The 27,944-nt window shown below is 38.5% G+C and overlaps 2 protein-coding genes across 2 annotated transcripts; both read right to left on the bottom strand.

Annotated features, from left to right (window-relative positions):
• Positions 1-807: 807 nt before the first annotated feature.
• Positions 808-10,463, bottom strand: stoml1 (stomatin (EPB72)-like 1). Its single transcript, XM_067435969.1, has 7 exons — positions 10,170-10,463; positions 9,241-9,347; positions 8,980-9,129; positions 8,690-8,893; positions 7,707-7,917; positions 3,951-4,139; positions 808-1,257 (listed from the first exon to the last, which is right to left on the bottom strand). The coding sequence occupies exons 1-7, from the start codon at positions 10,345-10,347 to the stop codon at positions 1,058-1,060; spliced, it is 1,239 nt and encodes a 412-aa protein (XP_067292070.1). The 5' UTR covers positions 10,348-10,463; the 3' UTR covers positions 808-1,057.
• A 2,582-nt stretch (positions 10,464-13,045) lies between these two features.
• nr2e3 (nuclear receptor subfamily 2, group E, member 3) lies at positions 13,046-15,997 on the bottom strand. The gene is made up of 8 exons (XM_067435968.1): positions 15,907-15,997; positions 15,460-15,610; positions 15,244-15,347; positions 14,882-15,154; positions 14,039-14,220; positions 13,594-13,834; positions 13,385-13,490; positions 13,046-13,243 (listed from the first exon to the last, which is right to left on the bottom strand). Exons 1-8 carry the CDS (start codon positions 15,995-15,997, stop codon positions 13,111-13,113), a joined length of 1,281 nt encoding a protein of 426 aa, XP_067292069.1. The 3' UTR covers positions 13,046-13,110.
• Between the last annotated feature and the right edge of the window lie 11,947 nt (positions 15,998-27,944).

Below are 27,944 nucleotides of genomic sequence, written 5' to 3'. Positions count from 1 at the left end.
AAATATAAAAGTATGTAATAGTAATAATAAAAATAAACATTTTTCAGGACCCTCTTACCCAAAATATTATATTTTTATTGGGATATTATAATTATACCCAGTACAAACATATATTATGTAAACACAAACTTTTGTTTTGAATGCTATTCATTGATTTGACAGCATACTTTTATTAAATGCGGGGTCACAGAATTATATATATATATAAATAAAACACCAATGACGTCAGAAGAACCCTATTAAATTATAAATAATAATACAATTCATAATCATAATAATTAAAATGAATTAGTTAACTAATTTATTAAATTAATTACTTTAACAGAATATATTTTATTCTGTCAAACTAATTCATTTTATTTATTATTATGATTTATTTATTTGATTTATATATATATATATATATATATATATATATATATATATAATAAATCAAATAAATAAATCATAATAATTAAAATGAATTAGTTTGACAGAAAAAAAAAATTCTGTTAAAGTAATATATATATATATATATATATATATATATATATATATATATATATATATATATATATATATATATATATATATATATATATATATATATATATAGTTGAAAACTCAATCAAGTGAACAAATATACACCAATAATAGTGGAATAACCTTGTTATGTTTTCTGTATAAATAGTTGTGCAAGGACACCAAACATATGGGGGTCAAAGTTTGAGAGACAGTCAGCCTTGGACAAGACTACGAATCCGCCCATAAACACAAACCTCAAGGATGTTGCTAAGTGTGTGTGCAATGATCTAAAAGACACCTGACCACTAGAATATACATTTATTAGAAAATATATGTCGTAAGACAAGTCAGTCATAAATAGATTTTGAATACACAATCAATTCTGTAAATACATAAATTGAAATGCTTGTAATAAATAATCAAACAACAAAAACACTGAGACAACAGGAAGTGAAATGCTTTGTACTGCATGCACAATCAAATGTATTAAAAATATTCACAATGTAAACCTTAAATTCTTTACAAAGGCCTTTGATTGAAAGCATTATAAACGTCATGTTTTCTTGAGGTGTTTGATGAGAGTCTCCAGCTTCATGGCGGTGTTCAGGTCTCCCTGTACTCTCAGTTTGCCGCTGCTGTAGGCGGCGAACGGTCGCAGGCCGCCCTGGAACATGGCCAGCAGATCCTGCTCGCTCATGCTCAGAGAAACATCCGGCTCTCTCGGCAGGACGCCCACACCACACGCTCCACGACCTGAACACAGACACAGTGAAGCGCTGAGGCAGCATTCAGGGGATTTCACTACAGTGCACAAACAGCCTAGAGACCATTCCCAAATGGTCAATCCAAATCTTAATTCGTAGTTATTCATTTTCTCTGAATGTAATCATATACTTTGTGTATGATTACCATAATTACCACAGTTAAGAAATACATTTCTTGTACTCTTTTTCCAGGCACCCAAATAATAATAACAATTCATGTTACATTTATATAGCGCTTTTCTGGGTCCTACAAGTGCTTCATATGGAGGGGGGGTAGATGATGCGATGGCAGCCATATTGCGCCAGAACTCTCACCGCACACCAGCTTATGGAGGAGAGGAGACAGAGTGATGAAGCTAATCGGGATAGGGGGATGATCAGGAGGCTATGATGGACAGAGGCCAATGGGACAATTTTTCCTTCTTTTTTTCTGAAGGACATCCTGGTTTAACATCTCATCTGGAGGACGATGATCTTTTGACAGTATAGTGATATAGTCCAGTATAGTCCCCATCCAGTATAGGACCCACACAGACCACATGGTGAGCGCCCCCTGCTGGCCTCACTAACACCTCTACCAGCAGCTCCTGGTTTTCCCATTTGGTCTCCCTCCAGGTACTGACCGGGCTCAGCCCTGCTTAGCTTCAGTGGGAAACCAGTCTTGGGCTACAGGGTGATATGGCTGCTGGCATTATACAGTTATTCACCATTCAATAATCTTACTTGATGTTTCAAGTAGTTAAACATCTTCCTCAGTGTTATTTTAGTTTATATTTTAGCATTATAGATTTAATTAACAATATTTGGATCTCAAAATCATACAGTCACTGCTTAAAAGGGTTCAAATATGCAAAAGATTCTGGAAAACTCTGAATGAATTTTTCTGAAGAACATTAAGCAGTTCAACTGTTCAGGACAAACAAGAGACTCAGAACAACTAAAGAAAACAAAACAGCCATGGATCATCAGAAAACTACACATAGTATTCAATGGTTTATAAACTTTTAAAACAAGGTCATTTTTATAAATTCAGCTATTTTTTGTCTAAATATTGTGTCTTTTTTATGAAAAATATCTTATTCAGGAAAGTAATAAATAAAAAAATAACACATTTTGTATGAATCCTCTTAATTTGTTAAAATTAGTCACATTTTCAAAGATTCTGCAAGGGGTGTGTAAACTTTTGAGCAAGACTGTATGTATGTTTATTTGTTTCATTTATTCATATTTCATTTTTAAATGTTATTTCTAGTTAATAATTTTAGTACTTCAACTTAAACTTACTTCAGTGTAATGCCAAGGCAACTTATGTTTTTCAGCTAATATTTATTTTACTTAATTTTTACTTTATTTCAATTTACAGATTTTTTTTTCATATATACTTTTAGTTTGTTAATGATAACAACCCTGATCTACCTCTGCCTTTTTTGTGTTTTTTTCCCTCATTTTTAATGACTAGTAGTAGAGTAGCATCAGGAAATTATAGTAAAAAAGAGATTAACCGATTAACCGTTAAAAATTGTGTAACCGAGTGAAACATTTTGCTCGGTTAAGTGGCGTCAATGACGTGCTTTGAATTTAGTTGTAATATATTTTTGCACCTATAGAGACCGCCAGCGCGCTCCCGGACATTTGTAATATCCGCAAGAAGAAGTCATGACCAACTTTCTAAGCGGGCAATGAAGCGCGCAAAGAAAGCGTGGGAGCACTTTAAAAATGAGAGTGACGGGGCAAAATGCAAGTATTGCAATGCAGTGCTTACCGCATTTTTCAGGCTATAAGTCGCTCCGGAGTATAAGTCGCATCAGTCAAAAAATGCGTCATGAAGAGGAAAATAACACGTCGCACTGGACTAAAAGTCGCATTAGGGCAGAAGCAGAGCGGGAGTTGCGTGCGCTGTGCATAACGGAGCAGAAGAAAGAAAGTTTGAAGTGAGAAACTTGTGAATGACTAGAGAAAAGCAGACGTTACTTTAACTGTAATGAAGAAAACAAAAAAGCTAATCGCGGACTGAAAGCAAGATGGCCAGAGCTGAAGGGACGAGTCCACAGATGCTTGAACTCTCTGCCGCGCGAGTCAAACGCTGTGTGAATCGTTCTCGGCTGCATATTTTACTACATGCTCTAATCATGCAGGCGCCCTCGCGGCCACTCGCATTGCTCGTGAACTGGAGCGCATCTCATCCTAATTTAACGAAACTCAGCGTACGCCTCGCAGACATGAAATATATCTTAAGAAAGCTTGAAATGTCTTTTAACAATTTAAAACGAAAAGAAATAGGCTACTCTCTGATTAGGTAATCCATGATGTGCATTTCTCTCTATAGGCGCGTTCACTACGGAGATGGCGTTCGTCAAATTGATAAACTAAAAATAATAACCCTGACGCACACTATGGTTAACCGAGTATTAACCGCTAAGGGCCTCGGTTAACGGTTAATGAAAAACTTGAAAACGTGCAGCCCTAGTTGCAAGCCAGGCACGAAACCGAATCATCAAATGAGCATCATCACTAAGCCACAGCTCCATCCTGACTCTATTTCAAAATAGGTTTAAAAGACCAATAGCAGGCACTACACATGCTTCACATAGGCAGTGAAATGGCATTGGTAAACTCTCTTTTTTTTGGATTGTATATACAGCGACAAAATCGCTGGCGGTGTGAACGGAGCTTCGGTCTTACCTTGTGTCAGGTCCACATAGTAGTAGTTGGTCTGTCCAGAGTCAGTGGTGATCTGAAAGTGGTAACAGGCTCCCACCTGATGAACCAGCTCCTCTGAAAGCACTGATCTGACCCCATCCATCAGTCCATCCACACTGCTGACACTCACAGCTGAAACTGAAGGCAGCTCATTGGCGAAGCTCAATGTATCTGGAAGAAACCATAAAACGGATTTTTATTATGATGGCTTAAAAACATTTCATCATAGATGAATTTACATTTAGCCATATGGAAGATGATTTCATAATTCAGAATAAATCAGGTAATCTCTTTCCTATTTCCTGCTCATTGTGGATCTCACAGTAGGACACAGTCCTGAAAGTTAAATATTTTAATGTAAAAAAAAAAATGTCTCTGCGGTCAAAAGCTTTAACATGTCAACTCCATAATAGTTTATATAGTTTATGTAAACAGTATATATGTTAAAGATGTTAAAGATATATATATATATACATACATACATACAGTCCCTGACAAAAGTCTTGTCGCTTGTGTACAAATTGACCTAAAGTGCAGCTGAAATATATTTCTAATCAAGATATTTTTACAAGAAATGGCTCATTTTAATCCCACCAGCTTTTGTGATAATGTTTCAGTGAAAAACTAAACTTTCAAAAAGTATTCTAATATTCACAGCTTGGTAAAGCCCATTGAGTCAATTTTTGCAAAGACATAAGTGTTGTCACCTTGTCATATGAGCTTCACCTGTGACTAATAATGGATCAATTAGGTCTCAAGTGTGTATAAAAAGAACCCCAGTACACTAGACCTTCACATCAACTGCAACTAGACCTCTGCAAACATGCCTAAGATTCACCCTGAGACTTAAAGGGGGGGTGAAATGCTGTTTCATGCATACTGAGCTTTTTACACTGTTAAAGACTTGGATTCCCATCCTAAACATAGACAAAGTTTCAAAAACTAATGTTGGACGTTTGATGGAGTATTTCTGTGTCAAAAATACTCCTTCCGGTTTCTCACAAGTTTCGGCGAGTTTTTTTCGAGTATGGGTCTATTTGACGTTAATAAGAGCGGAAGGTCCTTGTATGGGCCGTACGGGCTCTTCTCCCGGTAGGGTGCGCGCGCGCGTGACTAGAGCACGCCTATGGGTGACGTCGAGCGACTTCAACTCTTCAGCACAGCATTCCGGGAAGGCAGCGCTGCATTTGAACCGATTTGAACGCAGAAATGACGGGAAGCTTGACAACATCGTTTCAGTTGCGTCTCAAAATGGATTTACACGCCACTGCTGTCACAGGACTTTACCAAATCATACCAAAGAAGTGTGTTTCTGACGGAGCGGTCCCAGCGATAAAGCTTCGACGGTGAGTTAACTTAAACTGCTTCAAATGTCTCTGCTATTGGCTACCGTCGCATGAGTAAACATCAGTAAACGACACGATCGCGTGCTTCGTCATTCAAATGCGCTAACGGTTACTCCATTGTTGTTCTCTGTATAACGTTACAGTATTCTGACGTGCAAAACCGTTTTGCTTGCTACTTCTAAGGTCTAGTCGCATAAAATAGTCCATAAACCGAATCATGTCCTCATACACTGCGAGTAAACACACAGAAATGTGGAGAGGCCATTAAATACAGTAACTTACATACCACAGAGACGGACGTCCTGATGTTGCCGTTTCTCCTGTTCAATTTATTTCTCCCTCAGATTTGATTGTGGATCATTATCTGTATTAGCTGAGATAGATGGGTTTCTCCACGCTTGAGGATGTCACCGCTTTGCGCGCTTGTCATTCTTTAGCTCCGCCCACACGATACGCCTCCAGGCGCTCGGTTTTTTCCGGAAAGACTCGGTACAGCCCATATTTCTTTTATAAATATGATAAAACTAAAGACTTTTCGGAGATATGAAGGATGCAATACTACTCTATAGGTACTCAAGATTGACATGAGATTGACTGAAACTGAGTGTTTCACCCCCCCTTTAAGTTTTGATTATCAAGAGGCTGAAGACCAGATCCACTGCTGATGTGGCAGACACCTTCAATGTGTCTCAGCGTCAAGTACAGAGGAGAAAAAAAAGATTTGAAGAGACTGGAGACGTTTTTGACAAGCCCAGGTCAGGCAGACCCCGCAAGACAACTGCTCGAGAGGACCGTTTGTTGGCTCGAAAATCCAAGGCCAGCCCATTTTCCACTGCAGCAGAGCAGTGTGTCAACCAGAACAGTTTGTAGGATTCTGTCTCGAAATGGCCTCCATGGTCGAATCAGTGCCCAGAAGCCAGCACTAAACAAAATACAATTGAAAAACCGTGTGGCATTTGCCAAGGCCCACAGCCTGCTAAAAGGATGGACGCTGGAAAAGTGGCAGAAGGTGGATTTTTCAGATGAATCTTCAGTTGAATTACACCACAGTCGCCGCAAATATTGCAGGAGACCTACTGGTGCCCGAATGGATCCGAGATTCACCCAGAAAACAGTGAAGTTTGGTGGCGGCAAAATCATGGTCTGGGGTTACATCCAGTATGGGGGTGTGCGAGAGATCTGCAGGGTGGAAGGCAACATCAATAGTCTAAAATACCAAGAAATCTTAGCTACCTCTTATTCCCAACCATAAAAGAGGCCAAATTCTGCAGCAGGACGGTGCTCCATCGCATACTTCCATCTCCACATCAAAGTTCCTGAAGGCGAAGAAGATCAAGATGCTCCAGGATTGGCCAGCCCAGTCACCAGACATGAACATCATTGAGCATATGTGGAGTAGGATGAAAGAGGACGCATGGAAGATGAAACCAAAGAATATTGATGAACTCTGGGAGGCGTGCAAGACTGCTTTCTTAGCTATTCCTGATGACTTCATCAATAAATTGTATGAATCCTTGCCAAACCGCATGGATGCAGTCCTTCAAGCTCATGGAAGTCCTACAAGATATTAAATTTGGATCTCGCAGCGCCACAACTTAATTTGCTGACATATTTTTGTATTTGCAGTAAATTTGTTACATTTCTGTATAGGCGACAAAACTTTTGTCTTGTCAAAATTTGACCTTTCTGTCTTGATTAAATGATAAATATTTCTTCTGTGAAAATTATTTATTTCAGTGCATTAAACATCATTTGGGAGGGTTTTAGCTTTTCATATGAGCTATTTCTAACACCAATTGATTAATTAAAAGTCAGGTTAATATCAGGTATTTCTACAAAATAGATATGCGACACGACTTTTGTCAGGGACTGTATATATATATTGTTGTCCTTCTTTGTCGCAGCTTTCGAGCCGGCCGTGACAAAATGAAAAAAGTGAGTGAGGGGAGGCGGGTTTGTGTGCAACTCGCTGTCGGAGAGATAGGATTGTGTATCTAATCTGTGGAAAATGAGTATTGGAAGCATTTCAGATTTCACAATCTTGTATTCTTACAACACTTCATTGCACATAATTTATTATTTTAGATGGCTATTTAAAAGACTACAATTGAAAAAATATATATATATATTACATATTAATTCAACCCTCAAAGTGAAGTGACTATGTTATACGCCACTGCTGAAATACACTGAATACTGAAATAGGATGGCGATTGCTAAAGTCAAGCTATGTACATAAGACAATAACCTTACCATATGACTTTAAAAAAAGTTTCAAAGTTTGTCTTGATGTTTCTATCTTTTGAATCCAACCATATCCTTTTCTCTGTTTTTTTTTTTTTTTTTTGATCACTCTGTATGTTCTTGAATGTGTGAAGGACACAAACATTACCTTGACTGCATTGAGTCGTAGCCGTCTGGCTCAGGAAATGCATTGCAAGCTGCTGTATGGGTCCGGTGAGAGCTTCCAGCCCTGGGACAGAGGGGGGCATAATTAAGGGCCCAGAGTGACCCCCGTCTGGCTCCCGGAGCACACCCTCCAGGATCAGCTCCACACGGTCCACCTCCAGTCCCCATGGCTTCGTCATTTCATTCATATCCATCTTCATCACACAAGCAACAACAAAAAAACGAAAAAATCTCAGAATTCAGTGGTTAAAGGCTCACTGAAGTGCCTTGCAAGCAACATGTGGCGTTATTCAATGTGTTGATGTATTTCCACTGAAATGGGAAGACAGGGCAGGCCATATCGAGAAGCTCCTCCCCCTTTAATTTTTTTTAGAAGGCAATAGAGTTTATTTTACATCACAGCTCAGCCAGAACCATTGAGCTCAGTAAAGCCAGTTTCCTCCTAATCTCCTCCGTATCGCTTTAAAATATCATTGTGTATCATACGCTCTGTGCTGTCATGTCTCTGGACCGGAGCAGACTGTGTGCACGTAATGGAGTTTTGCGTGACACTAATGTGAAACCAGACTTCATTTGTCCCAATGGAAAGCATATTTACACTGTCTGAATCATTCCCTCTCCCTATGTAGTGCAGTTCACCATGCAGAAAATAGTAAATGTGTGAAAGATTACAGATTTTAGCCACAAATTCACCGTCTATTCATAATGGAGGGGTGGGGCATCAAATTCAAGAGAGTATTTGATTGGACAGAAAATCTGATGAGACGCTAAAGAGCAGAGTGATGTCATCAAAACCATTGATTTATATTGGCGGAAGTGATTGTTAGTTTTGAATTTTGTCATTGTTTTGGAGCACACTAGCTTATAGACAACAATAAAGCTAACATATTCATACTAAAAGCCAAAAAACTCAATTTTGATTTCATGGGGACTTTAAAAGTGTTATATTTCTATGTTGTCTCTCACCCCGAGATGTTCCCCTAGTTTGATTCTCTCTGTCTGGATCTCCCTCAGGGTCTTTCTGCTCAAGGTCTGCATCATGGCGTTCTGTGCAGTGAGACGTGTGGAAGCGTTCAGATCCTGCACGGCCACCACTGACATCACCGGACTCCAGATCCGGAACTGGATATCAGCTCCAACTGACACCAGACCCCCATCTTTGGTGGTTACCTTTTGGCAGAAAAGATGCGGGAACGTCAAAATACTTGGTATATACAAAGATGAGATTTTAAGAAAGCAATGTTATTTCAATGCACCTTGCATGGCGGGACGTTAAAGGCTCTGGTCCGCAGGTCAACTCTCTGCCACTGATCAATCAAGGGCAGAACCAGAACCACTCCTGGGCCTTTAGGAGGACGGATCCGGCCCAGACGAAAAACAACTATCCTCTCATAGTTTGGTACAACCTGAAAATAATACTGTACATTTAATAAATGTTTAACACAGACTAAAACTCTAATGTGCTTAAGACTAAAAACTATAATGTGCTAAAGACTAATAATGTGCTTAGAACGGACCTTTAGGACAAACCATCCAGATATGGGAAAAGTTATGAAAGTAAGCAGGAAAACCAGGAATGTAACGATCAGGTTGCAAATCCAGGAGAACAATCCTTGAGTTTTATCTGAAATAAGGAAAACACACACACACACACACACACACACACACACACACACACACACACACACACACACACACACACACACACACACACACACACACGTCAAACGTTTAGAGACATTACTAGTTTTAATGTTTTTGAAAGAAATATTTTATACTCATAAAGCCTTCATTTATTTGATCGAAAATACAGGGGGAAAAAACTGTAATATTGTGAAATATTATTACAATTTAAAACATTTTAATTCTTTAAAATATAATTTATTTCTGTGATCAAAGCTGAATTTTCAGCATCATTCCTCCAGTCTTCAGTGTCACATGATCCTTCAGAAATCATTCTAATATGATGATTTATTATCAATGTTGGAAACAGTTCTGCTGCTTAATACTTTTAAATAAATGCTGTTATTTTTAACTTTTTATTCATCAAAGAATCCTGGAAAAAAATTACAAAAAAAGTATTAAGCAGCAGAACTGTTTCCAACATTGATAATAAATCATCAAATTAGATTGATTTCTGAAGGATCATGTGACACTGAAGACTGGAGGAATGATGCAGAAAATTCAGCTTTGATCACAGAAATATGTTAAAGTATATCATAATAAAAAACCATTATTTTACATAGTAATATTTTCACAATATATTTTTATTTTCTGTATTTTTGATCAATAAATCCAGGCTTGATGAGCATAAGAGATTTATTTTAAAATTATTCAAAACAGTAATGTTTCTAATCAAATAAATATATACATATAGATTTAGTATTATTATCATAAATTATCATATTTACTTATGTGCAGCGCAGCTATAACGCAGAGTGAATACCTGTGAAGTCGTTTTGAGAGACTTTAGGGACATAATCAAATGAATGTCCTCTCTGATCATAATAACTGTGAGTGAATTCAGCATGAGATGAAAACAGTCCAGGACTATCACTGGACAACTGATCTCTCTGCGACAGACTCTGATACTCATAACCCGAAGACTTCCCGAACATCGTCATGCCGTGCCAGGATAGATCTCGCTCACTCCGTGGTGACTATGTTTGTTTATTAACGTTAAAAAAGGCGTTTTATGGTCAATGCATGGAAACAAGAAGCACTTCCGCATTTTGCGACGTCTACCGTGACGTCCGTGACGTCGTGTGCTGAGGGCCAATGCAATGGCGCCCTCTATAGTAACGGAAGTAGCATGCATCGTGTTTGAAAAGGTAATGTGATGATTTTTTAAATTAGTATGAACAATTATGTTATTTCAATATCAATTGTAGTGTACACAACGTTTTCCCTAACAATCTTACTGTGTTCGTTTTGATTATGGGATGTAGTTTGGTTGATAGAGCTGTAAAATTTCCTTCATAATGTTATCATATTCAGACTTCAACAGAACGCTTGGTAGTTCACCCAAAAATGAAATTGATGTCATTAATGACTCACCCTAATGTAGTTCCACACCCGTAAGACCTCCGTTCATCTTCACACACAGTTTAAGATATTTTATATTTAGTCTGAGAGCGTATCCAAGTGTATGCATACTATACTGTCCATGTCCAGAAAGGGAATAAAAAAAACATCATCAAAGTAGTCCATATGTGACATCAGTTGGTTAATTAGAATCTCTTGAAGCATCGAAAATACATTTTGGTCCAAAAATAGCAAAAACTATGACTTTATTTAGCATTATCTTCTCTTCCTAGTTTGTGTTCAATCCTCAAATAAAGATTCAAACGGTTATGAATCAGTGAATCGATCAATGATTCGGATCGCCAGTGTCACGTGATTTCAGCAGTTTGGCAGTTTGGCATGCGATCCGAATCATTGATCGATTCACTGATACACAACCGTTTGAATCTTTATTTTATTATTTTGTTTTTTACTGTACTTTATTTTATTGTTTTATTATAGTAACCATGGTGTAGTAGTGTAGTGTAGTAGTGACATAGCCTGACGTGGTCATACTTGTCAGAATATGAGTCTGATACTGTTCCATTGGGCTGTGATTATGGGGCGTGTTTCAACCAAGCGGCAACCTCCCGCGATCTCCTTTGAAGCCAATACGGAAGTAATGTAAACTGTAATTCCTTAACTGGCCACTAGAGGCAGGCTCCAGAAGGGAGCAGAATCTCATTGAGCCCCATGTTAAAATTCTCAACTTTAAAGCAGAAAAAAACATGTTTACAGCCTGGTACAAATTGTGGTTTTGGCTTATAAGGCTAATTTTGATCTTCATGACAACTCTGAGGGGGATGAATTTTTTTATAACTCATTCGTTTCCGTTATATAAAGCCTTAAGGTTCTGCAAAATTAAGGGCGTGGTTACAAGTGGATAGCCATTTATCCGCCGTCTATAGTTATTGCGTCACCTCAGCTCCGCGCACATCCCGCCTTTTTGCCCATTTTCTTTTATGGGGTTTTTATGGGGACACGCGTTGACTCGCTCACAAGATGGCAACACCCAGCTCGCCCCTACTTTAAGCTTCAGAACGGCTTATCAGAATCCTATGGGTGACGTCACGGACACTACGTCCATATTTTTTTACAGTCTATGGTTTCAACCGAACCAGGAAAGACCTCAATTGGATAGACCTACAACCAATCAGAGCACCGAAGCCACGCATTGTCAAATGTCAACAGAGCTCAACTGCACTGTGTTGCCAAGTCCGCGTTTTTTCCCGCGGGTTGTTTTCCATGTCCACTTGTTGAAGCGACTATTATGTGATATATAGATCCATGAGTGCGAATTTTAGCTGGCAACCTTGCCAAAATAACACACATGTTACTCCCCATCTCTCCCCCCCCCCCCATAGTTTTTGCATATTAAGGCAATGTGTTATATAATACAGGACTAAGGCTAATACTTTAGTTGTTTAACACATACTATTACTATCAGTTGTAGTAATTTGTTAAAGCTTTTACAATTTCAGATGTCCTTTTAATGTTTGATAGTTTACATGTGAGTAGAATAATATCATCTCATTGTATTTTTTGACAACTACAATGCCAATTCTCAATGCCTGTTTTGGAAAATGCTTATTATTGCATTCATAGTGTGAACCTTTCACTTATTTTTTACTTCCATAATTCTTCTATTATAATAAAGCAAACCCCAAAATATTATACTACACAGCGAGAGAAACTGACAGACAAACAGACAGACAGACAGACAGACAGACAGACAGACAGACAGACAGATAGATAGATAGATAGATAGATAGATAGATAGATAGATAGATAGATAGATAGATAGATAGATAGATAGATAGATAGATAGATAGATAGATAGATAGATAGATAGATAGATAGATATATAGATAGATAGATACAAAAAATCATGAAGATCAATAATACATTTTATTTATAACTCCTACAAATATGAGACATATCTTCCAACTTTTACCAATCAACAGTTTCTTTCAAACTTTTATTAAACTGATCATCAAACATATTCTAAATAATCTTGAATTATAAAGACATTGGAAGGCAATTTGCATTATAAACATAACCAGGCTGAGTCACATAATAAAGATGCATAGACTTGTGAGCATTATTATGAGTACAAAAGCTAGAATAACACAAATAAAAAGAGACATAAAAATATACATAATGAGAAAAATAAGCAACCTATGTAAAATAATAAATACATTTGTGCTTTTTTAACATTTAGGCAGATTCATTGGCATTGTACTCTAACTAGCATGGCAGTAAAGCAAAGCACCTGAAGTCTAGAGGATTTTGTTCCTCTACAAACAGTCTTTCAGAAAAGCTCCTCAGTTTTTGAACATGTCACACAGCAGTTTCTCCATAGGCGTGTTCCCGATGGTTCTTTGGAAGAATAGGTGCTCGATTCTTTCTGAACTCACAAAGTGAAGGGATGGAAGGAGAAGTAATAGTCTGCCAAACCTAAAGACAAAGATTCGTAAAAATAATTTGTGTTAGTTGTGTCTTCTCTCAAAAATACTTTTAACTTACTACTTTTAACTATGCAAATGTCGTGCGTGTGTGTGTGTGTGTGTGTGTGTGTGTGTGTGTGTGTTTGCTCACCTTGCGACTTGATTGGGGTAAAGAGTATGGATATGTTGAGCTAGCAGCACCTGGGATTGATCTTGTAGATTCTCCACTTGTTCTGGGTCTTTAAGTCCTCGTGTTTCTGTTACAGATTGCAATGATTACTCACTCAGAACAACAGTTTAGTTTTGGTAATGTTTGCTGTCATTTATGCCCCCTTGTGGCAAAAAGAGGGAAAAACCTACCTGGTTTAAACAAAACAATGGCTTTCAAGCATGCAAACTCAGTTGGATCCACTTGCAGAGGCTTGAAGCGGGTAAACACTTCTTGAAGGACCCTCAGGTCCGAGGCGGAGGGGCTTCCCTTGCCGTGTCCTGGGGGTGAGAGGTCAGGCAGGGACAGCAGGGGGCAGTTGTCCAGAGGTAGCGACCACTGAATTGCACACAGAAGAAAAAGCTCACTCCACGCTTCCTCAAGTAGAATCACCTAGAATCACAAAAATAGTGGGTTTGAAACTTGCAGTTATGGATAGTTATAGATTGTTAGGGTAATTAATCAACAATATTTCTTATTTTGAGTGGCAATGGTAGATAAATGTACCTGCCGATTAATATTGCGTGTGCCTGAAATCAGCTTACTTTGTGGGCAAGAAATAGTAGAGTGAGAAAAAATAGTACAAGTGACTCTTACCTGGTCTCTGAAAGGTAGATGGGAAAACACTGGCAAATTCTTGGCCCATTTAACAGACATGAAGAGTAGGCGGGCTGAAGTCTCATACACACTCTCAGGGCCACGCGAGGGGTAGAGAGCACTGCCGTACTCCGGAGAACTCCTTTCAGGTTCATTACTGGTCACATCAATGTTCTCATCCACTGTAAACACAGTTACATACAAAATATTGAACTAATGAAGTTGGGGATAAAGAGTTATTAGCCTGTTGAAAAGGTCAGCTTAGACCAACATTAACTTTAGCTGGTTCAGGCGGATTTATGCTACAGTATTTAGCCAGCCATGGACTGTGTCCAAAACCTAAGGCAGTACTGTCTTGTTACCTAGTCAGTCAATGACTTAACAGTTATCATTTTGTATATTAAGGGACCTTGTACACAGTCAGAAAAAAGTACCTTTAAAGCTTATCACACTAAGGGAGTGCCCAAGGGACAACTTTTTTACCTTATATACCCCTAAAAGTGCCATATTAGTACCTCAGTACTAGCAATATGTACCCTTAAGGTACTACTATCAACTATTTAGGGGCAAATAAGGTACAAATTTGCCTTAGTGTCACAATACTCCCTCAGTGACAAGCTTTTGCATCACTAAAGGTAAAATTTTTGCACATTTTCTGATAGTGTAAGGTTTCAGACTGCCTTCCAAATCACCATAAAGTCATAAAGATCTAGAACAAATTCTAAGCTTTACTTCAAGTGAGTTTTACTTTGTTGCTATTCTATTTCCGAACTTTCAGACATGGTGTATATCAACAAAACTTAGTGAGAGATGCTGGTGGAACAAGGTGGTCTCATTACTTACCATCCTCTGGTTCCAGCTTGGCGCAGGTCTCGGCCGTCATCAGGCTGGCCATGAAGCGATGTCCGTTCTTGGGGCTGTTGGAGTGTTGGCTAGTATCTGTGGAGCTGATGCTGGAGCTGATGGAGGAGCCCAGCAGTGGGCGGTTGATCACGGAGCAGGTGGATGAGGAAGTGGGCTCCAAGGTGGTGGCGAGGTGCTCCTTGTCCTTGTCCACATCCAGAGCATCTAACCTGACTTGAGCGGTGCTGCGGGGTTGACGCTCATTCTGAACAGCTAAGAGAAGATTGGTGGAAAGGTTTAGAAAGTGGAGACAATACAAGAAGAAGTCGAGAAGAAGAGGATGCCTTTAAAGGTTGACTCACCATCTTTGTTCATGCCTGCTTGAAGGCATTTCTTTAAGCGACAAGCTTGGCACTGATTCCGATGGGCTTTATCCACAGGACACATGCCTGTACCAGCTTGACATCTGTACATTTCAATATCAGAATCTTAGTTTATGTTATTGCACCAGTTTTATACAACATTCCACCTTCAATCTTCTCTGATCCCAACTTTAAATATGTAAGGTGTTTTCTCACCTGTAGATAAGTCTGCGCCTCACACTCCGCTTGAAAAAGCCACTGCAACCATTGCAAGCATATATCCCATAGTGTTTCCCACTGCTGGTGTCTGAACACACTTTACAAAGAAGTCCTGAGTTCATGATCTTGCCAGGAGCAGGGCTTTTACCTGTGAAGGGACAGGAAACAACTATTTGTTATTCCAGGTTGCAATCGCTTATTCCTATTTCAATCATTAGGAGGTTTTCTTGGTGTGTTTCATACTTGTTGAGGTATAAGAAAAAGTGTCCAGATTTTGTCTACATAAACCTTGGTTTAAACTATAGTATTTTAGGACTTTAGTTAAAATATTCAAACTGGAATTCAAGAATACCAGAAGTCAGAAAGGTAATTGATTGTAAGAGTCTTTGCCACTTGTTGCATGTCCTCTAGTCTACAAGCTAAATTAATGAAGAAGTTACTCACCCTCTTGACTGTCATCTGTAGAGTTGCTCCTGGACGACTCTGATGGTGACACAAACTGTACCATTGACATTTCTGACATTGGATCCTCCATTAAATGTATCGTAGAAGTTCACACAAGCTGTTCCTGAAATGTACCCTTAGAAGGATCTGGCTTTTGAGGTCAAAATTTCTGTCCTGGGTGGATTAATTGGAATCCTAGAGGGTCCTCAAAAAGATCCGCCCAGTCTTGACAATGTTAGATGCCTCTTCAAGTTCCTTCAAGGTCTCTATCCTGATGGTCCCTTCTTTACTCTGAGTATCTATGTCCTGTTCAACTTCTTGTCTATTGCTTTTGTAAAGTGCAGAATGATCTGTCACCTCCTCCTGATGGGTCTAGCGATGCCGGACAGTGAGTGACTCTGAGGCTACTGTGGGCTCCCTAAAGGAAGACAAAGGGATTAGCAGCAAGCGCTGTGTAAGCAAGTGCCTATTTGTCATCCTCTTAATCTTTACTGTCCATCTAGGGGTGGATCAATCAGTCACACTCAGTATTAGCTCCATCCACAACAAGTGTGGAGAGAAACGAATAAACAAAAGGATTGGGGTTGAGTCATAACTCTCCATCTAGCTCTCTCTCTCATGCTCTCATCTCTTCTCTTTGGAGGGTTTCCTTCAAAATTCATGAATGAGACATTGTTAGCATGATTGTTACATTGTTACCTCCAAAACTTTTAATAGTTAGCTATTGGTTGATTTTTTTTTAATGTAGTGACTTGGCTACCGTTCCTTTCTAAGTTTCAGGAATCAATATTAATTTCATGGGTCAATACCTGTTTTCGTTGTTTGATTTGATTTGATTTCACATTGCTCACTTTTGACTACACAGGACACGAGATATGAAGGAACGCTAATATCTATATGTATCTACAAGTTTTGATGTGTAACTACTATCTCTTTTTTTTAAAAGAAATTAATCCTATTTCTTATGTACAGTTCACAGGCTGTAGGGAACATCTGCTAAGGGATTCTTCCATAAAGTTTTGTGGTATTTCATCATTGTTTAATCCTCAACTGTCCACCAGTAATGATGAGGCAATGCTAATCTCTATTGGCTCCAGTTAGCCAAATCTGCTGGATTTAAATCCTGTTTTTACTCCAAAAATGATGTTCAACAATGATTGATTGTGGCATGTTTATATATATTTTTACTTTTGCACAAAATTTTTATTCAAAAGCAATATTTTTGGTCAAATTATATTAATTTATATGGGAAAATATGGTTTTGGTGCTGTAATTGGTTACCACTCCCACCCCACCCATTTTTTAAACAATAAATTTGAACGTATTTAAATATTCATGGTGTAACATATATATATATATATATATATATATATATATATATATATATATATATATTTATATATATATATATATATATATATATATATATATATATATATATATATATATATATATATTACGAACTTATGATCTACCCAACTGATGTCAACTGCTATATAGATAATTTGCATAAACAATAAATACATTTTTAAACATTCTAAGAAAAATATGTAATACTAAAAAATATGTTTTATGCATTTTTACAGTGTACCGTGCACATTGCACCTTCATATTTTTATATTACTTTACATTTTATACACTTCTATATAAAATATTGCTATAAAATAAATGCACACATGCAAAATATTATACTAAAAATATATATTATATTAAACTACTCAAATCAACAAATGCTAACTCTACCTAACTTTCAGAGCATAAACACGTATCACCTCCGCAGAAGTCCTGTCCGCTCCTGTACCCCCGCTAGCATCCGCTAGCACCCACTTTAAATCAGCTAAGCGGCTTAGCCTACCATAAAACGTGTTCTCCCAAGATAACAAAGACCTCAAATGAAAAGAGGGGGAGCAGGGAAAGAAAACAATTAGCCGCTTGTGAGGCTGTGGGAGCCATGCGGGCCCCGACAACGACACCGGTGCCATATGGTGGCTGCTCTCTGGATCCAGCTCTGCCTAATTAGTGACCCCTGTGTGATTTACTGGTAATTAGAGGGCTGAAGTCAGTGATTTGCTTTTTTCTTTTGATTTGTGTATCTATCTTATTAAAGTCTTAAGCATTGCAAGGTCACACACAAAAGCCAGACAGCAGCACATGCCATCTTAAACCCATCTCTCTCGTAGTCTTTCCACCACGGCGGAGGGTCTTACATTGGAGCCACGAGCACAACAGGTGGTCAGATTGCTCATAAACATGTAACCAAAATCAATTGACATTTTAATTGCAAAAAGCTTTGTTTTGCTTGAACCCATCGGACTGTTTACACAAAACAATACATATGAAGAAGTTGTACATGCCTTATTTAGACTCGGTTGATGTAACTCTTCTCTAATTGGTTTGTTTAAACTCAAAAGATGAATTAGCAGCAGACAGCATGTAGTCTGATGAGGAGATGATCTCTGTGAACCAAGGATCCTCCTTAATACTTAGTTGGCATTAAACTGGTGTCTTAGTCCCACTGACAGAGCCCTCTCTGTTGACCTAAACGAGTGTGTAAAAAGATTACGGCTCCTCGATTAGGTTGGGGTCTTCTTGGGGAGCAGACGGAGCCGCTTGAACTCTGAACTGGAGACATTAAAATGGTTCTTGTTCACAAAGGCCTTAAAATGTAGAAATGAACAATCACTTTCATATATATATATATATATAGCTCGACATTAACGCTTTTCCTTATTCTCTTCCTGGTTTGTTTTCAGTCCTCAAAAAAAGATTAAAACTGTTATGAATCAGCAGATTGATTCATGATTCGGATTGCCAATGTCACGTGATTTCAGCAGTTTGGCAGTTTGACATGTGATCCGATAAGATATAAAATATCTTAAAGCTGTGTTCCGAAGATGAACGGAGGTCTTACAGGTGTGGAACAACATTAGGGTGAGTTGATCACTTGAAATGAACAGAGGCACGCCTGATGGCAGAATCCTTACTGAATTCACTTACCCCAATGCAGACGCCATAGTGGCGTTAACGGAAAGATATGGATGTCCTCATCACCTAGCTCTAAACAAGATAGTAGCAGTTATGGACCCCAGATATTCAGCCTGGTGACACAGTGGGCTATGAGTGCTGCTTTTCAAGGTCTCCTTAAGACTTTTGGAACAGAGGGCGAGGTTGAACTTTACAGCAGAAATATTTGAAAGTATTTGCCATTTGAAAGGTCTCCCACTTCAGCATATTCATAAGGTTTGTCCATTGCTGTTGATTGGAGCAGACCATCCTCACCCCACCCAGCCGCATTTTTTTGATGGTTTTAACGAACACATTTACTAAAACTATTTAGTAATTTTGCCAGCAGCCATATCACCCTGTAGCCCAAGACTGGTTTCCCACTGAAGCTAAGCAGGGCTGAGCTGGTCAGTACCTGGATGGGAGACCAAATGGGAAAACCAGGACGGCGCAATATGGCTGTCGCTATAGAAATGTAATGGATTATTATTATAATTATTATTATTATATTAATATTATTATTATTATTATTCCTATTATTATTATTATTATTATTATTATTATTATTATAAAAAATAACCCAATCATCTTCCTCATCATCAGCAAAATAATCCTCAAAATCCTGTTGACGAAGAAGAACAGCAGAAGGAGGAGGTGGATGTGGTGGAATAGCGTGGTCATCCGCGAATGTGCTTTTACTGTGGTCATCTGCATTACTGCTGCCACCCCTTATGCCCACTCCAATGTCGCTCACTTTTGCAAAAGGTGCCTGGAATGTATAAGTAGGATTTGCCAGTTTCTCCAAGGTGGGATATAGCCTGGCTCTGCCCTCCTACGTACTTCCGCTCAATTTTAATTTTCCTTCAGTACTACGTCTGGGACTGCTGTGTAGTCTTTGTCTAACAAATTTTTACCGGTCCAATCAGCGAACAGAGGGAGTGGCTGAGAACGATGACGTTGATGTCGAGCGCTAGTTTGAGATGTAGTTCAGTAATGGCGGCGGAGAAAGATGCAAACTAAACCATTCATTGCATTGTGGCACCGCTGCCGAATATCCAGAAGTTAAAGCCGGAGCAATAACAGTCTTTGCTGGGGTTTGTTGGTGGCCATGATGTTGTGGCCCTCCAACAGGGTAAACTCGGGAAAAGTTTGATTTTCCAGATCGCTTCGTTAGTAATGAAGGAGTTGGCTGAAGCTATTTGGACGATAACTGTTTCTTGTGGGGTCGGAAGGTATTGCCATCATTTAATTTACAGGGACTGGTCAGTTATTTTATTACCGTCCGTCTCTAACCACCCGCGGAAAAATCCCCGGCCGAATTACCTACTGCTTTTGACAAACACAAGGTCATGTTGATGTAACAGCTGTCCGAATCCACATCTCTTGCGTTTTCAACAATATATCACTTCAAAATACACAGTTTGTAATCATTTTTGACCACTGCAGAACACCATACGGTTGCTTTGCTGTTATTAGGATGCATTTATAGACTTGTATTTCCTTAAAATGCTGGCAAGTATTTAGAAGAGCAATATATTTAATCACCGCTCAAACTAATTAAAATAAAAGCACTTAAACATTTGAATCGTTCCGTTATTTATAGCAACATTTATTATCATACCAAGCATATGACATTTTATTTACAGCATACAATGAAGTTACGGACCACGTGAGCGCCGCGTTCCCGAACACAAAACTCTCCTGTCCACCGTGGCGTGAATAAATCACAATCCGAATGCACGAGTTTTAGGTTTTATCCTAGTTTTATTACTGAGGTGGCATGCACATGTGCACTTTTATTTTGTCGGATTTCCATGAGTGAAACAGGCGAAGGGCGCATGACATACGTCACGACCAAACGTTAGTGATTGGTTATGGCAGATCCAGAGTGGCACAGGGCAGATCCAATAGTTTTAAACCTCAACAGGATGCCCGCCTTCGCGGAAATAAACCCTTGTCAATGGAGAGTGGCCAGACTCTACGTACAAATGAAATGTACGAGAGTCTGGTAAAACCAGGCTAGGTGGGATATGCTGTGTTGTTAGCTTTCCACCATTGCTAAGGGTTTTACATATTGGCAAGGGACCCCTCAATAAAGTAAGCCTAGACTTTGTTTCTAACTTGGCTGGTAAGGTCCTCCTCAGCTTGCTCCTCTTTATTCTCTTCTTCACTGCATCCTTCAGACTTAAGGAGTGAGTAAAGGAAAGAGGCAGATGTTAAAGGTCCATTAGCTGTATATGCAGTTTAAGTGGATGTTTGCTGCTACTGTTGCCCCCTTTGCACTTCACTGTTTGCAATTTTGCTTGCACATTTATAATTTGTTCAGGTGTTAAAAATGTCTGCCTTCTGAACCTTGGGTACAGGGCAAAGGAGAGAATCACTGTGTTAGCTATTAGGTCAAAAATAATTCCCTTCCATATATTTTGAAGCTTCTCCATTGCAATGGTTTGGAAAGGTTTCAGTGGAGCAAACTCAGTGGACCTCAAACAGTCCTTTCACAAGTGCAGGCACTGAAGAGATTGTGATATATTCTTGTCCAGTCATAAACACAGTAGGGCCAGTGCGAGCCAGGGCTAACAGCATGTCGGTCGGGGCAAATGGCCTCGGACCTCAAGCACAAGGCGAAAAATCAAGCAGCGTTTTCACTGTCGGGCCAGTAGCCCCGCATCAAAATCCTAAAATCCACCCTTAACACACCTCCATGGATCAAACGTCACACAACCCCACCCATTTCAGCAGGAAGAAGTTTATTTAGGCAGGACACTAGCTAGATATTATCATCACAGATGGAGATAACCGAATCAGCTATTAGTTTGCCTTTTTGGGGGGTTTGTGCTGTTGCTTGGTGGAAGATGAGGCAGCAAAGTCAAGATGAGAAGATGGAGGTTCAGCTGTGTTTACACCGAAAGCAGAATCATAGACAATGAATGGAAATGGTTAAAAAAAAAGTAAATATCAAATAGTATAGTTATTGTTATCTTATAGTTAATGTGAGTCTAACCTTATAACATATGGTATGGAGTTGTTTTGACTAGCATTAATTAACTATCTTTACTACTTAATATGGTCATATTAATCGAAGAATAGTAGAATGACTTCCTAATTCTGTTTAAACATAGATCTGTAACATAATTAAGGAATTAATATTTACATTTCATAGTTTTTCAGATGATGCATCAATACTACACCAATGATTCTGCTTACCCATTGTTGAAATGGTTGTTAAAACCATATCCCGACACTGGCAGGCTTAAAGAGGGTCAAGAACTATACAAAGTGAGAACAAGTTGAGCCAGTTGAAAATACATTTGGGTGTTTGAAAGGAAGGTAGAAGTGACTGCATTGTAAATGGTGTTGTTGATATAGATATAGTTGGTATAGCCAGAATGGGGTGGTGGTCGTAATGAAGAACGCCTGACTTTGTAATGTTGGTGATGCCGATTCAGATACAAGAAGTGATCTACAACAGTTGTTAATGCAGCAGCAATAATTGAAAGATATTGTTATATTGTTTACTAAAACTAAATACTTGAAATTAAGTTTTGGGTTAACCCTGTTTTGTGACCTACACACAATTCTTTCATCCTATTAGTATTACATCAGACAAAATTATATCAATAAGCAGCAATAGTTGTTTTACCATAGTGATTGTTTTACCCTTAAACAATACCTGATCTTGTCCTTTGTGGCATGTGATGTGATCTTCCTCTGATTACTGTTACATGACCGTTGTATCTCTCTGACCATTGTGGCTCTTTGTAATAAATATATATTTAGCAGAGGTGTAAAGATTACCTGAAAACCATACTTGAGTAAAAGTATAGATTCCTTACAGTGAAAATGACTCAAATTACAAGTTGCAAGTCTCCCATTTTCAATACAACTTGAGAAAAAGTCTTAAAGTATCTGATTTTAACAGTACTTATATATTTTACTCATACTATATATAGGCTTAATGATGCACTAATCCTGGGAGACATACCAGTGAAAATAAGAAACAATTGATTTGTAAGATGAGAAATCATGTTTATTTTCTAAAATCAAAATAAAATTGAACACCTAAAAATTGGCCTCTTAAATGTCTACAAGCTCTTAAGTCAGTACAAAATACTCAGTACAACTACAAAGTTGCCAAAAAGATACAAACCCGATTCCAAAAAAGTTGGTACAAGGCCATGTTTACCAATATGTGGCATCCCCTCTTCTTTTTATAACAATCTGCAAACATCTGGGGACTGAGGAGACAAGTTGCTCAAGTTTAGGAATAGGAATGTTGTCCCATTCTTGTCTAATACAGGCTTCTAGCTGCTCAACTGTCGTATCTTCCTCTTTATGATGCACCAAATGTTTTCTATGGGTGAAAGTCTGGACTGCAGGCTGGCCATTTCAGTTGCCGGATCCTTCTTCTACGCAGCCATGATGTTGTAATTGATGCAGTATGTGGTCTGGCATTGTCATGTTGGAAAATGCAAGGTGTTCCCTAAAAGAGACGACGTCTGAATGGGAGCAAATGTTGTTCTAGAACTTGGATTTACCTTTCAGCATTGATGGTGCCTTTCCAGATGTGTAAGCTGCCCATGCCACACGCACTCATTCAACCCCATACCATCAGAGATGCAGGCTTCTGAACTGAGCGCTGATAACAATTTAGGTTGTGCTTGTCCTCTTTAGTCCAAATGACAGTTAGTCCCAACTGGGAAAACTTTAGTCCCAGTTTTTCAAAAAGAAGTTTGATTCGTCTAACTACAGAATTGTTTTCCAGTTTGCCACAGTCCATTTTAAATGAGCCTTGAAAAAACACCTGCGCTTCTGGATCATGTTTAGATATTGCTTTTTTTTTTACCTATAGATTTTTAGCCGGCAACGGCAAATGGCACGGTGGATTGTGTTCACCGACAATGTTTCTTGGAAGTATTCCTGAGCCCTTGTTGTGATTTCCATTACAGTAGCATTCCTGTATGCAGTGCCGTCTAAGGGCCTGAAGATCACGGGCATCCAGTATAGTTTTCCAGCCTTGACCCTTACGCACAGAGATTGTTCCAGATTCTCTGAATCTTTGGATGATATTATGCACTGTAGACGATGATAACTTCAAACTCTTTGCAATTTTTCTCTGAGAAACTCCTTTTTCATATTGCTTCTCTATTTTTCGCCACAGCATTAGGAGAATTGGTGATCCTCTGCCCATCTTGACTTCTGAGAGACACTGCCACTCTGAGAGGCTCTTTTTACACCCAATCATGTTGCCAATTTACCTAATAAGTTTCAAATTGGTCCTCCAGCTGTTCCTCATATGTACATTTAACTTTTCCGGCCTCTTATTGCCACACTTTGGTGGTGCCTGGAAACAAGATATTTGCTCTCAAAAATGCCATTTGTATTACCATCACCTAATTGATCCTGACTATACTTGAAGTGGAAGGAATCCTGAATAGTAAACACATCTTCTAGTGGAGCTGACTTCGACCCTGTTATGCCCAATTACCTGCTCATGGGGCAGCCATTTTCACCTGTTGTATATCCAGCTACAGAGGCATTGGAGATGGAGGCAAATCCAGTTGCTAACCGATCAGTTTTGGTCAAGCTTTATTCGCCACTACTTACCAACACTCCAAGCTTGTCACAAATGGGATACAGATGTGAGTAACATTTCCCCGGGAACTATTACCATGCTTTTAGACCCACAACACCCACCTGTGTTTGTTGGGTAAAGTAATAAAGACCTTTCCTTGACCCTCGTCCAGCTGTGTCACTAATCCTGCTTCCAGCCCTCGCAGACGTTGAACATGCCAAAGACTCAGATCTCCCTTAATGACTGTTCCATTAAAGTGTAGCAAATATGTTCAACATGGGGGCGGCAATGTTGTGAAGGAACAACCAATCAGATCAGTGGTTACTACATTACGTCAGTGAATTTCAGTTCCTGATGAGCCGACCGCAACAGGTACCGCTTGGTTCCTCCAGAATATGGACTGAACTTTTGCATGGATATGTTTTTGTGCGTTGATGATCATACAAGTCATTTAATGTGTTTTCTACTGAATGTCAGATATGTTTAATAATTAATAAGACATTGTGAGTTTGTTCGTCTGTAAAGTGACGATGACTATTCTAGCATCTAGCCTAAGATGTTCCATTTATATGTATATATATTTCAAATACACAAGTTCTATATAATAATGATTGTTGATTGATGCTTCCGATGAATATAGATGTATATGTTTGAATAGTGTAGGCCTACAGATCCGTTTATAATTGTATATGTTGTGAACATTGACAGAAGGATTGGCGAAGCTTCTGCAGTAATGCAATCAATGTACCGGTCTGTCGTGGTGAAGAAGGAGCTGTAAGGTGAAGCTCTTGATTTACCGGTCAATCTACGTTCCTACTCTCACCTATGGTCATGAGCTGTGGGTCATGACCGAAAGGACAAAATTTCGGATACAGGCGGCTGAAATGAGCTTTCTCCGCAGGGTGGCTGGGTGCTCCCTTAGAGATAGGGTGAGAAGCTTGGTCACTCGGGGAGGTACTCAGAGTAGAGCAGTTGCTCCTCCACATCGAGAGGTGGCCCGGGCATCTGTTTCGGATGTTTACTAGACGCCTTCCCAGGTAGGTGTTCCGGGCACGTTCCAACGGAAGGAGACCCCGGGGAAGACCTAGGACACGCTGGAGGGATTATGTCTCCCAGCTGGTCTGGGAATGCCTCGGGGTTCCTCCCGGAATAACTGGAGGAAGTGTCTAGGGAGAGGGAAGTCTGGGCGTCTCTGCTTAGACTGTTGCCCCGCGATCCGGCCCCAGATAAGCGGAAGAAGATGGATGCATGGATGGATATCGTTGTTAGTAATTGTGTGATGACTCAAAGACGTACCTAGTGGTAAAAAGTGTTATTACCGGAAATAATTTCATGTTTATAATGGATAGGCATCAGGATAAGTGCCAGATATGTTTTTTCTTTTTTCTTTAAAAAAAATCCATGACAAATACTTAGGACAAGCGGTAAAGTAGGCTACACATAAAATAAATATGCGATTTGGAATACGGATGGAAAATAAAATATTCAATTACATAAACAAATGTATGATTACACAAAAACGTTGTAAAAATGTCAGGAACTTTTTCTTTTTGCCTTTCACCTGCTGATCTAGAATTGTAGTGTTCACCTGACCTCTGCACCCACTTATTGTGTTTTGATGGTTTGCTTTTATTAGTTTCCAAACAGCGCGTTCCATGGGAGAATGAGAGCTGAAAGCAGGGGTGTCAAAACATGTGACTGCGAGTTTCCAGAACTATAGCTCGGCGCATGACACATTCCTGTTGATGTCATGTGTGAGTGACACACCTGAGCGTGTGCTTCTCAGCAGCTCAAAGCGACGCCTGTCACCGCGGCTCGGCATTAGCTGTGTTTATGTAACTAGCAGGTGGCAATAACGCATAATGTTCCTAGTGGCTTTTTAGGACAAGACTTGCTTAGATGAGCAGAGCAGAGATTACCATAAAACAAAGAGATTAGATTGGCCTAAAATAGAAGGAATATTATACACTATGATTGATAAGGTTTACAGGTAACCCTCTAAGTTCAACTTTGGATCATTTCAGGTCAAGGCTATTTACTAGGATGCTGGTTAAGCATATTTGGTGTTCAAACTGTATTTCATAATCATCTTTAGTGCTCAAGTTCTGTATCTTTTATACACTTTTATATATATATATATATATATATATATATATATTTTTTTTTTTAATATATTCAAAATAGGCAAAAAAATATATATTTTTTATTTATGTATTATTATTATTTTTTTTAATAAGTTTGATATACTATAATTACATTTTATATAATAACTATATGTTATATAATAATTTTACATAACATATTTCCTTATATATTTTTGCCTATTCTGTATACTTTTATACAATACATTTTAAATACATAAAATGTAAATATATTTATGTTGTCCAAAATACAGAGTTGCATTTATTTTGATATGTCTTGGTTTTTAAAGTACATTTTGCAAAAAACAATATATATATATATATATGGGATGTGTATGGGAAACAGATTGAGTTAGCTTTAACTTAAGATATAAAATTATAACTAATATAAAATAATATATTAACAACTAAAACATTACCTTTTCAATTATAAATTAGCTATCATACAATATGCAACTACTACCATTTCATTGCATTCATAAAAATTCTTAATAATAAAATACATGCTGTGTGGTTTGGAAAATAAAACAAAACCCACGACCCAAACATAGAGCAAGCAGTTTGGAGAGCAGTTTTTTTTATTATTTTTTTTATGTAAAAAATAAAATAATGCAACAAAATATTCCATTATTTTTTGGAAATGTTTATGATTACACACACATATGATTACACATTTTTTTTATTTTGCCTTTCCCCTGCTGATCTAGAAATGTAGTGTTTGCCTGACCTTTGCACCACTTTATTGTGTCTGTTGGTTTGCTTTTATTTGTTTCCGGAATGATAACTAAAGCTAAAACTATAAATTAGATATCGGACAATATGCAACTTCTGCCATTTCATTGCATTTACTGACTTTAAACCTTCAGATTACATCATATACATTTGGCTGTGAACATTCCTTACGCAACAAAAGACACACTGATCACAATGGCATCTCATTGTCACAGGTTTAGTGTAGCAGAGCAGTCATGGGGCACATTTAAGGCGTTTAGAGTCTGATCTGTGCAGTGCTGACAGTGTAACTCAGCAGGTGTTACATAACCGTATGCTGAAGTCTCTCGCTGTGTCTGCGACCAGACCGTGAACGCCACAGATTACTGTAGGCTCCCTATACGTCAGGGGAAAGCTGTTGATGTAAGACACTCCACGCACAGGACAACATAACAGCCCTGCTTATTACAAACACTTCAATCCACTGTCAAATCTGATTAGTTGGTCTGTAATATTAGGGAAATAATTGTGTTAAAAAATAAGTGAATTTAAAAATCTATATAGAGAAATATAGGGTACGGTTTATATTTATGTAAATAAAAGGTAAATAA

Source organism: Pseudorasbora parva, chromosome 25 (assembly GCF_024679245.1).
Source record: "Pseudorasbora parva isolate DD20220531a chromosome 25, ASM2467924v1, whole genome shotgun sequence".
Lineage (NCBI taxonomy): Eukaryota > Metazoa > Chordata > Actinopteri > Cypriniformes > Gobionidae > Pseudorasbora > Pseudorasbora parva.
Note: the sequence above shows the minus strand (reverse complement) of the source record. Positions and strands in the feature narration are given on the sequence as shown.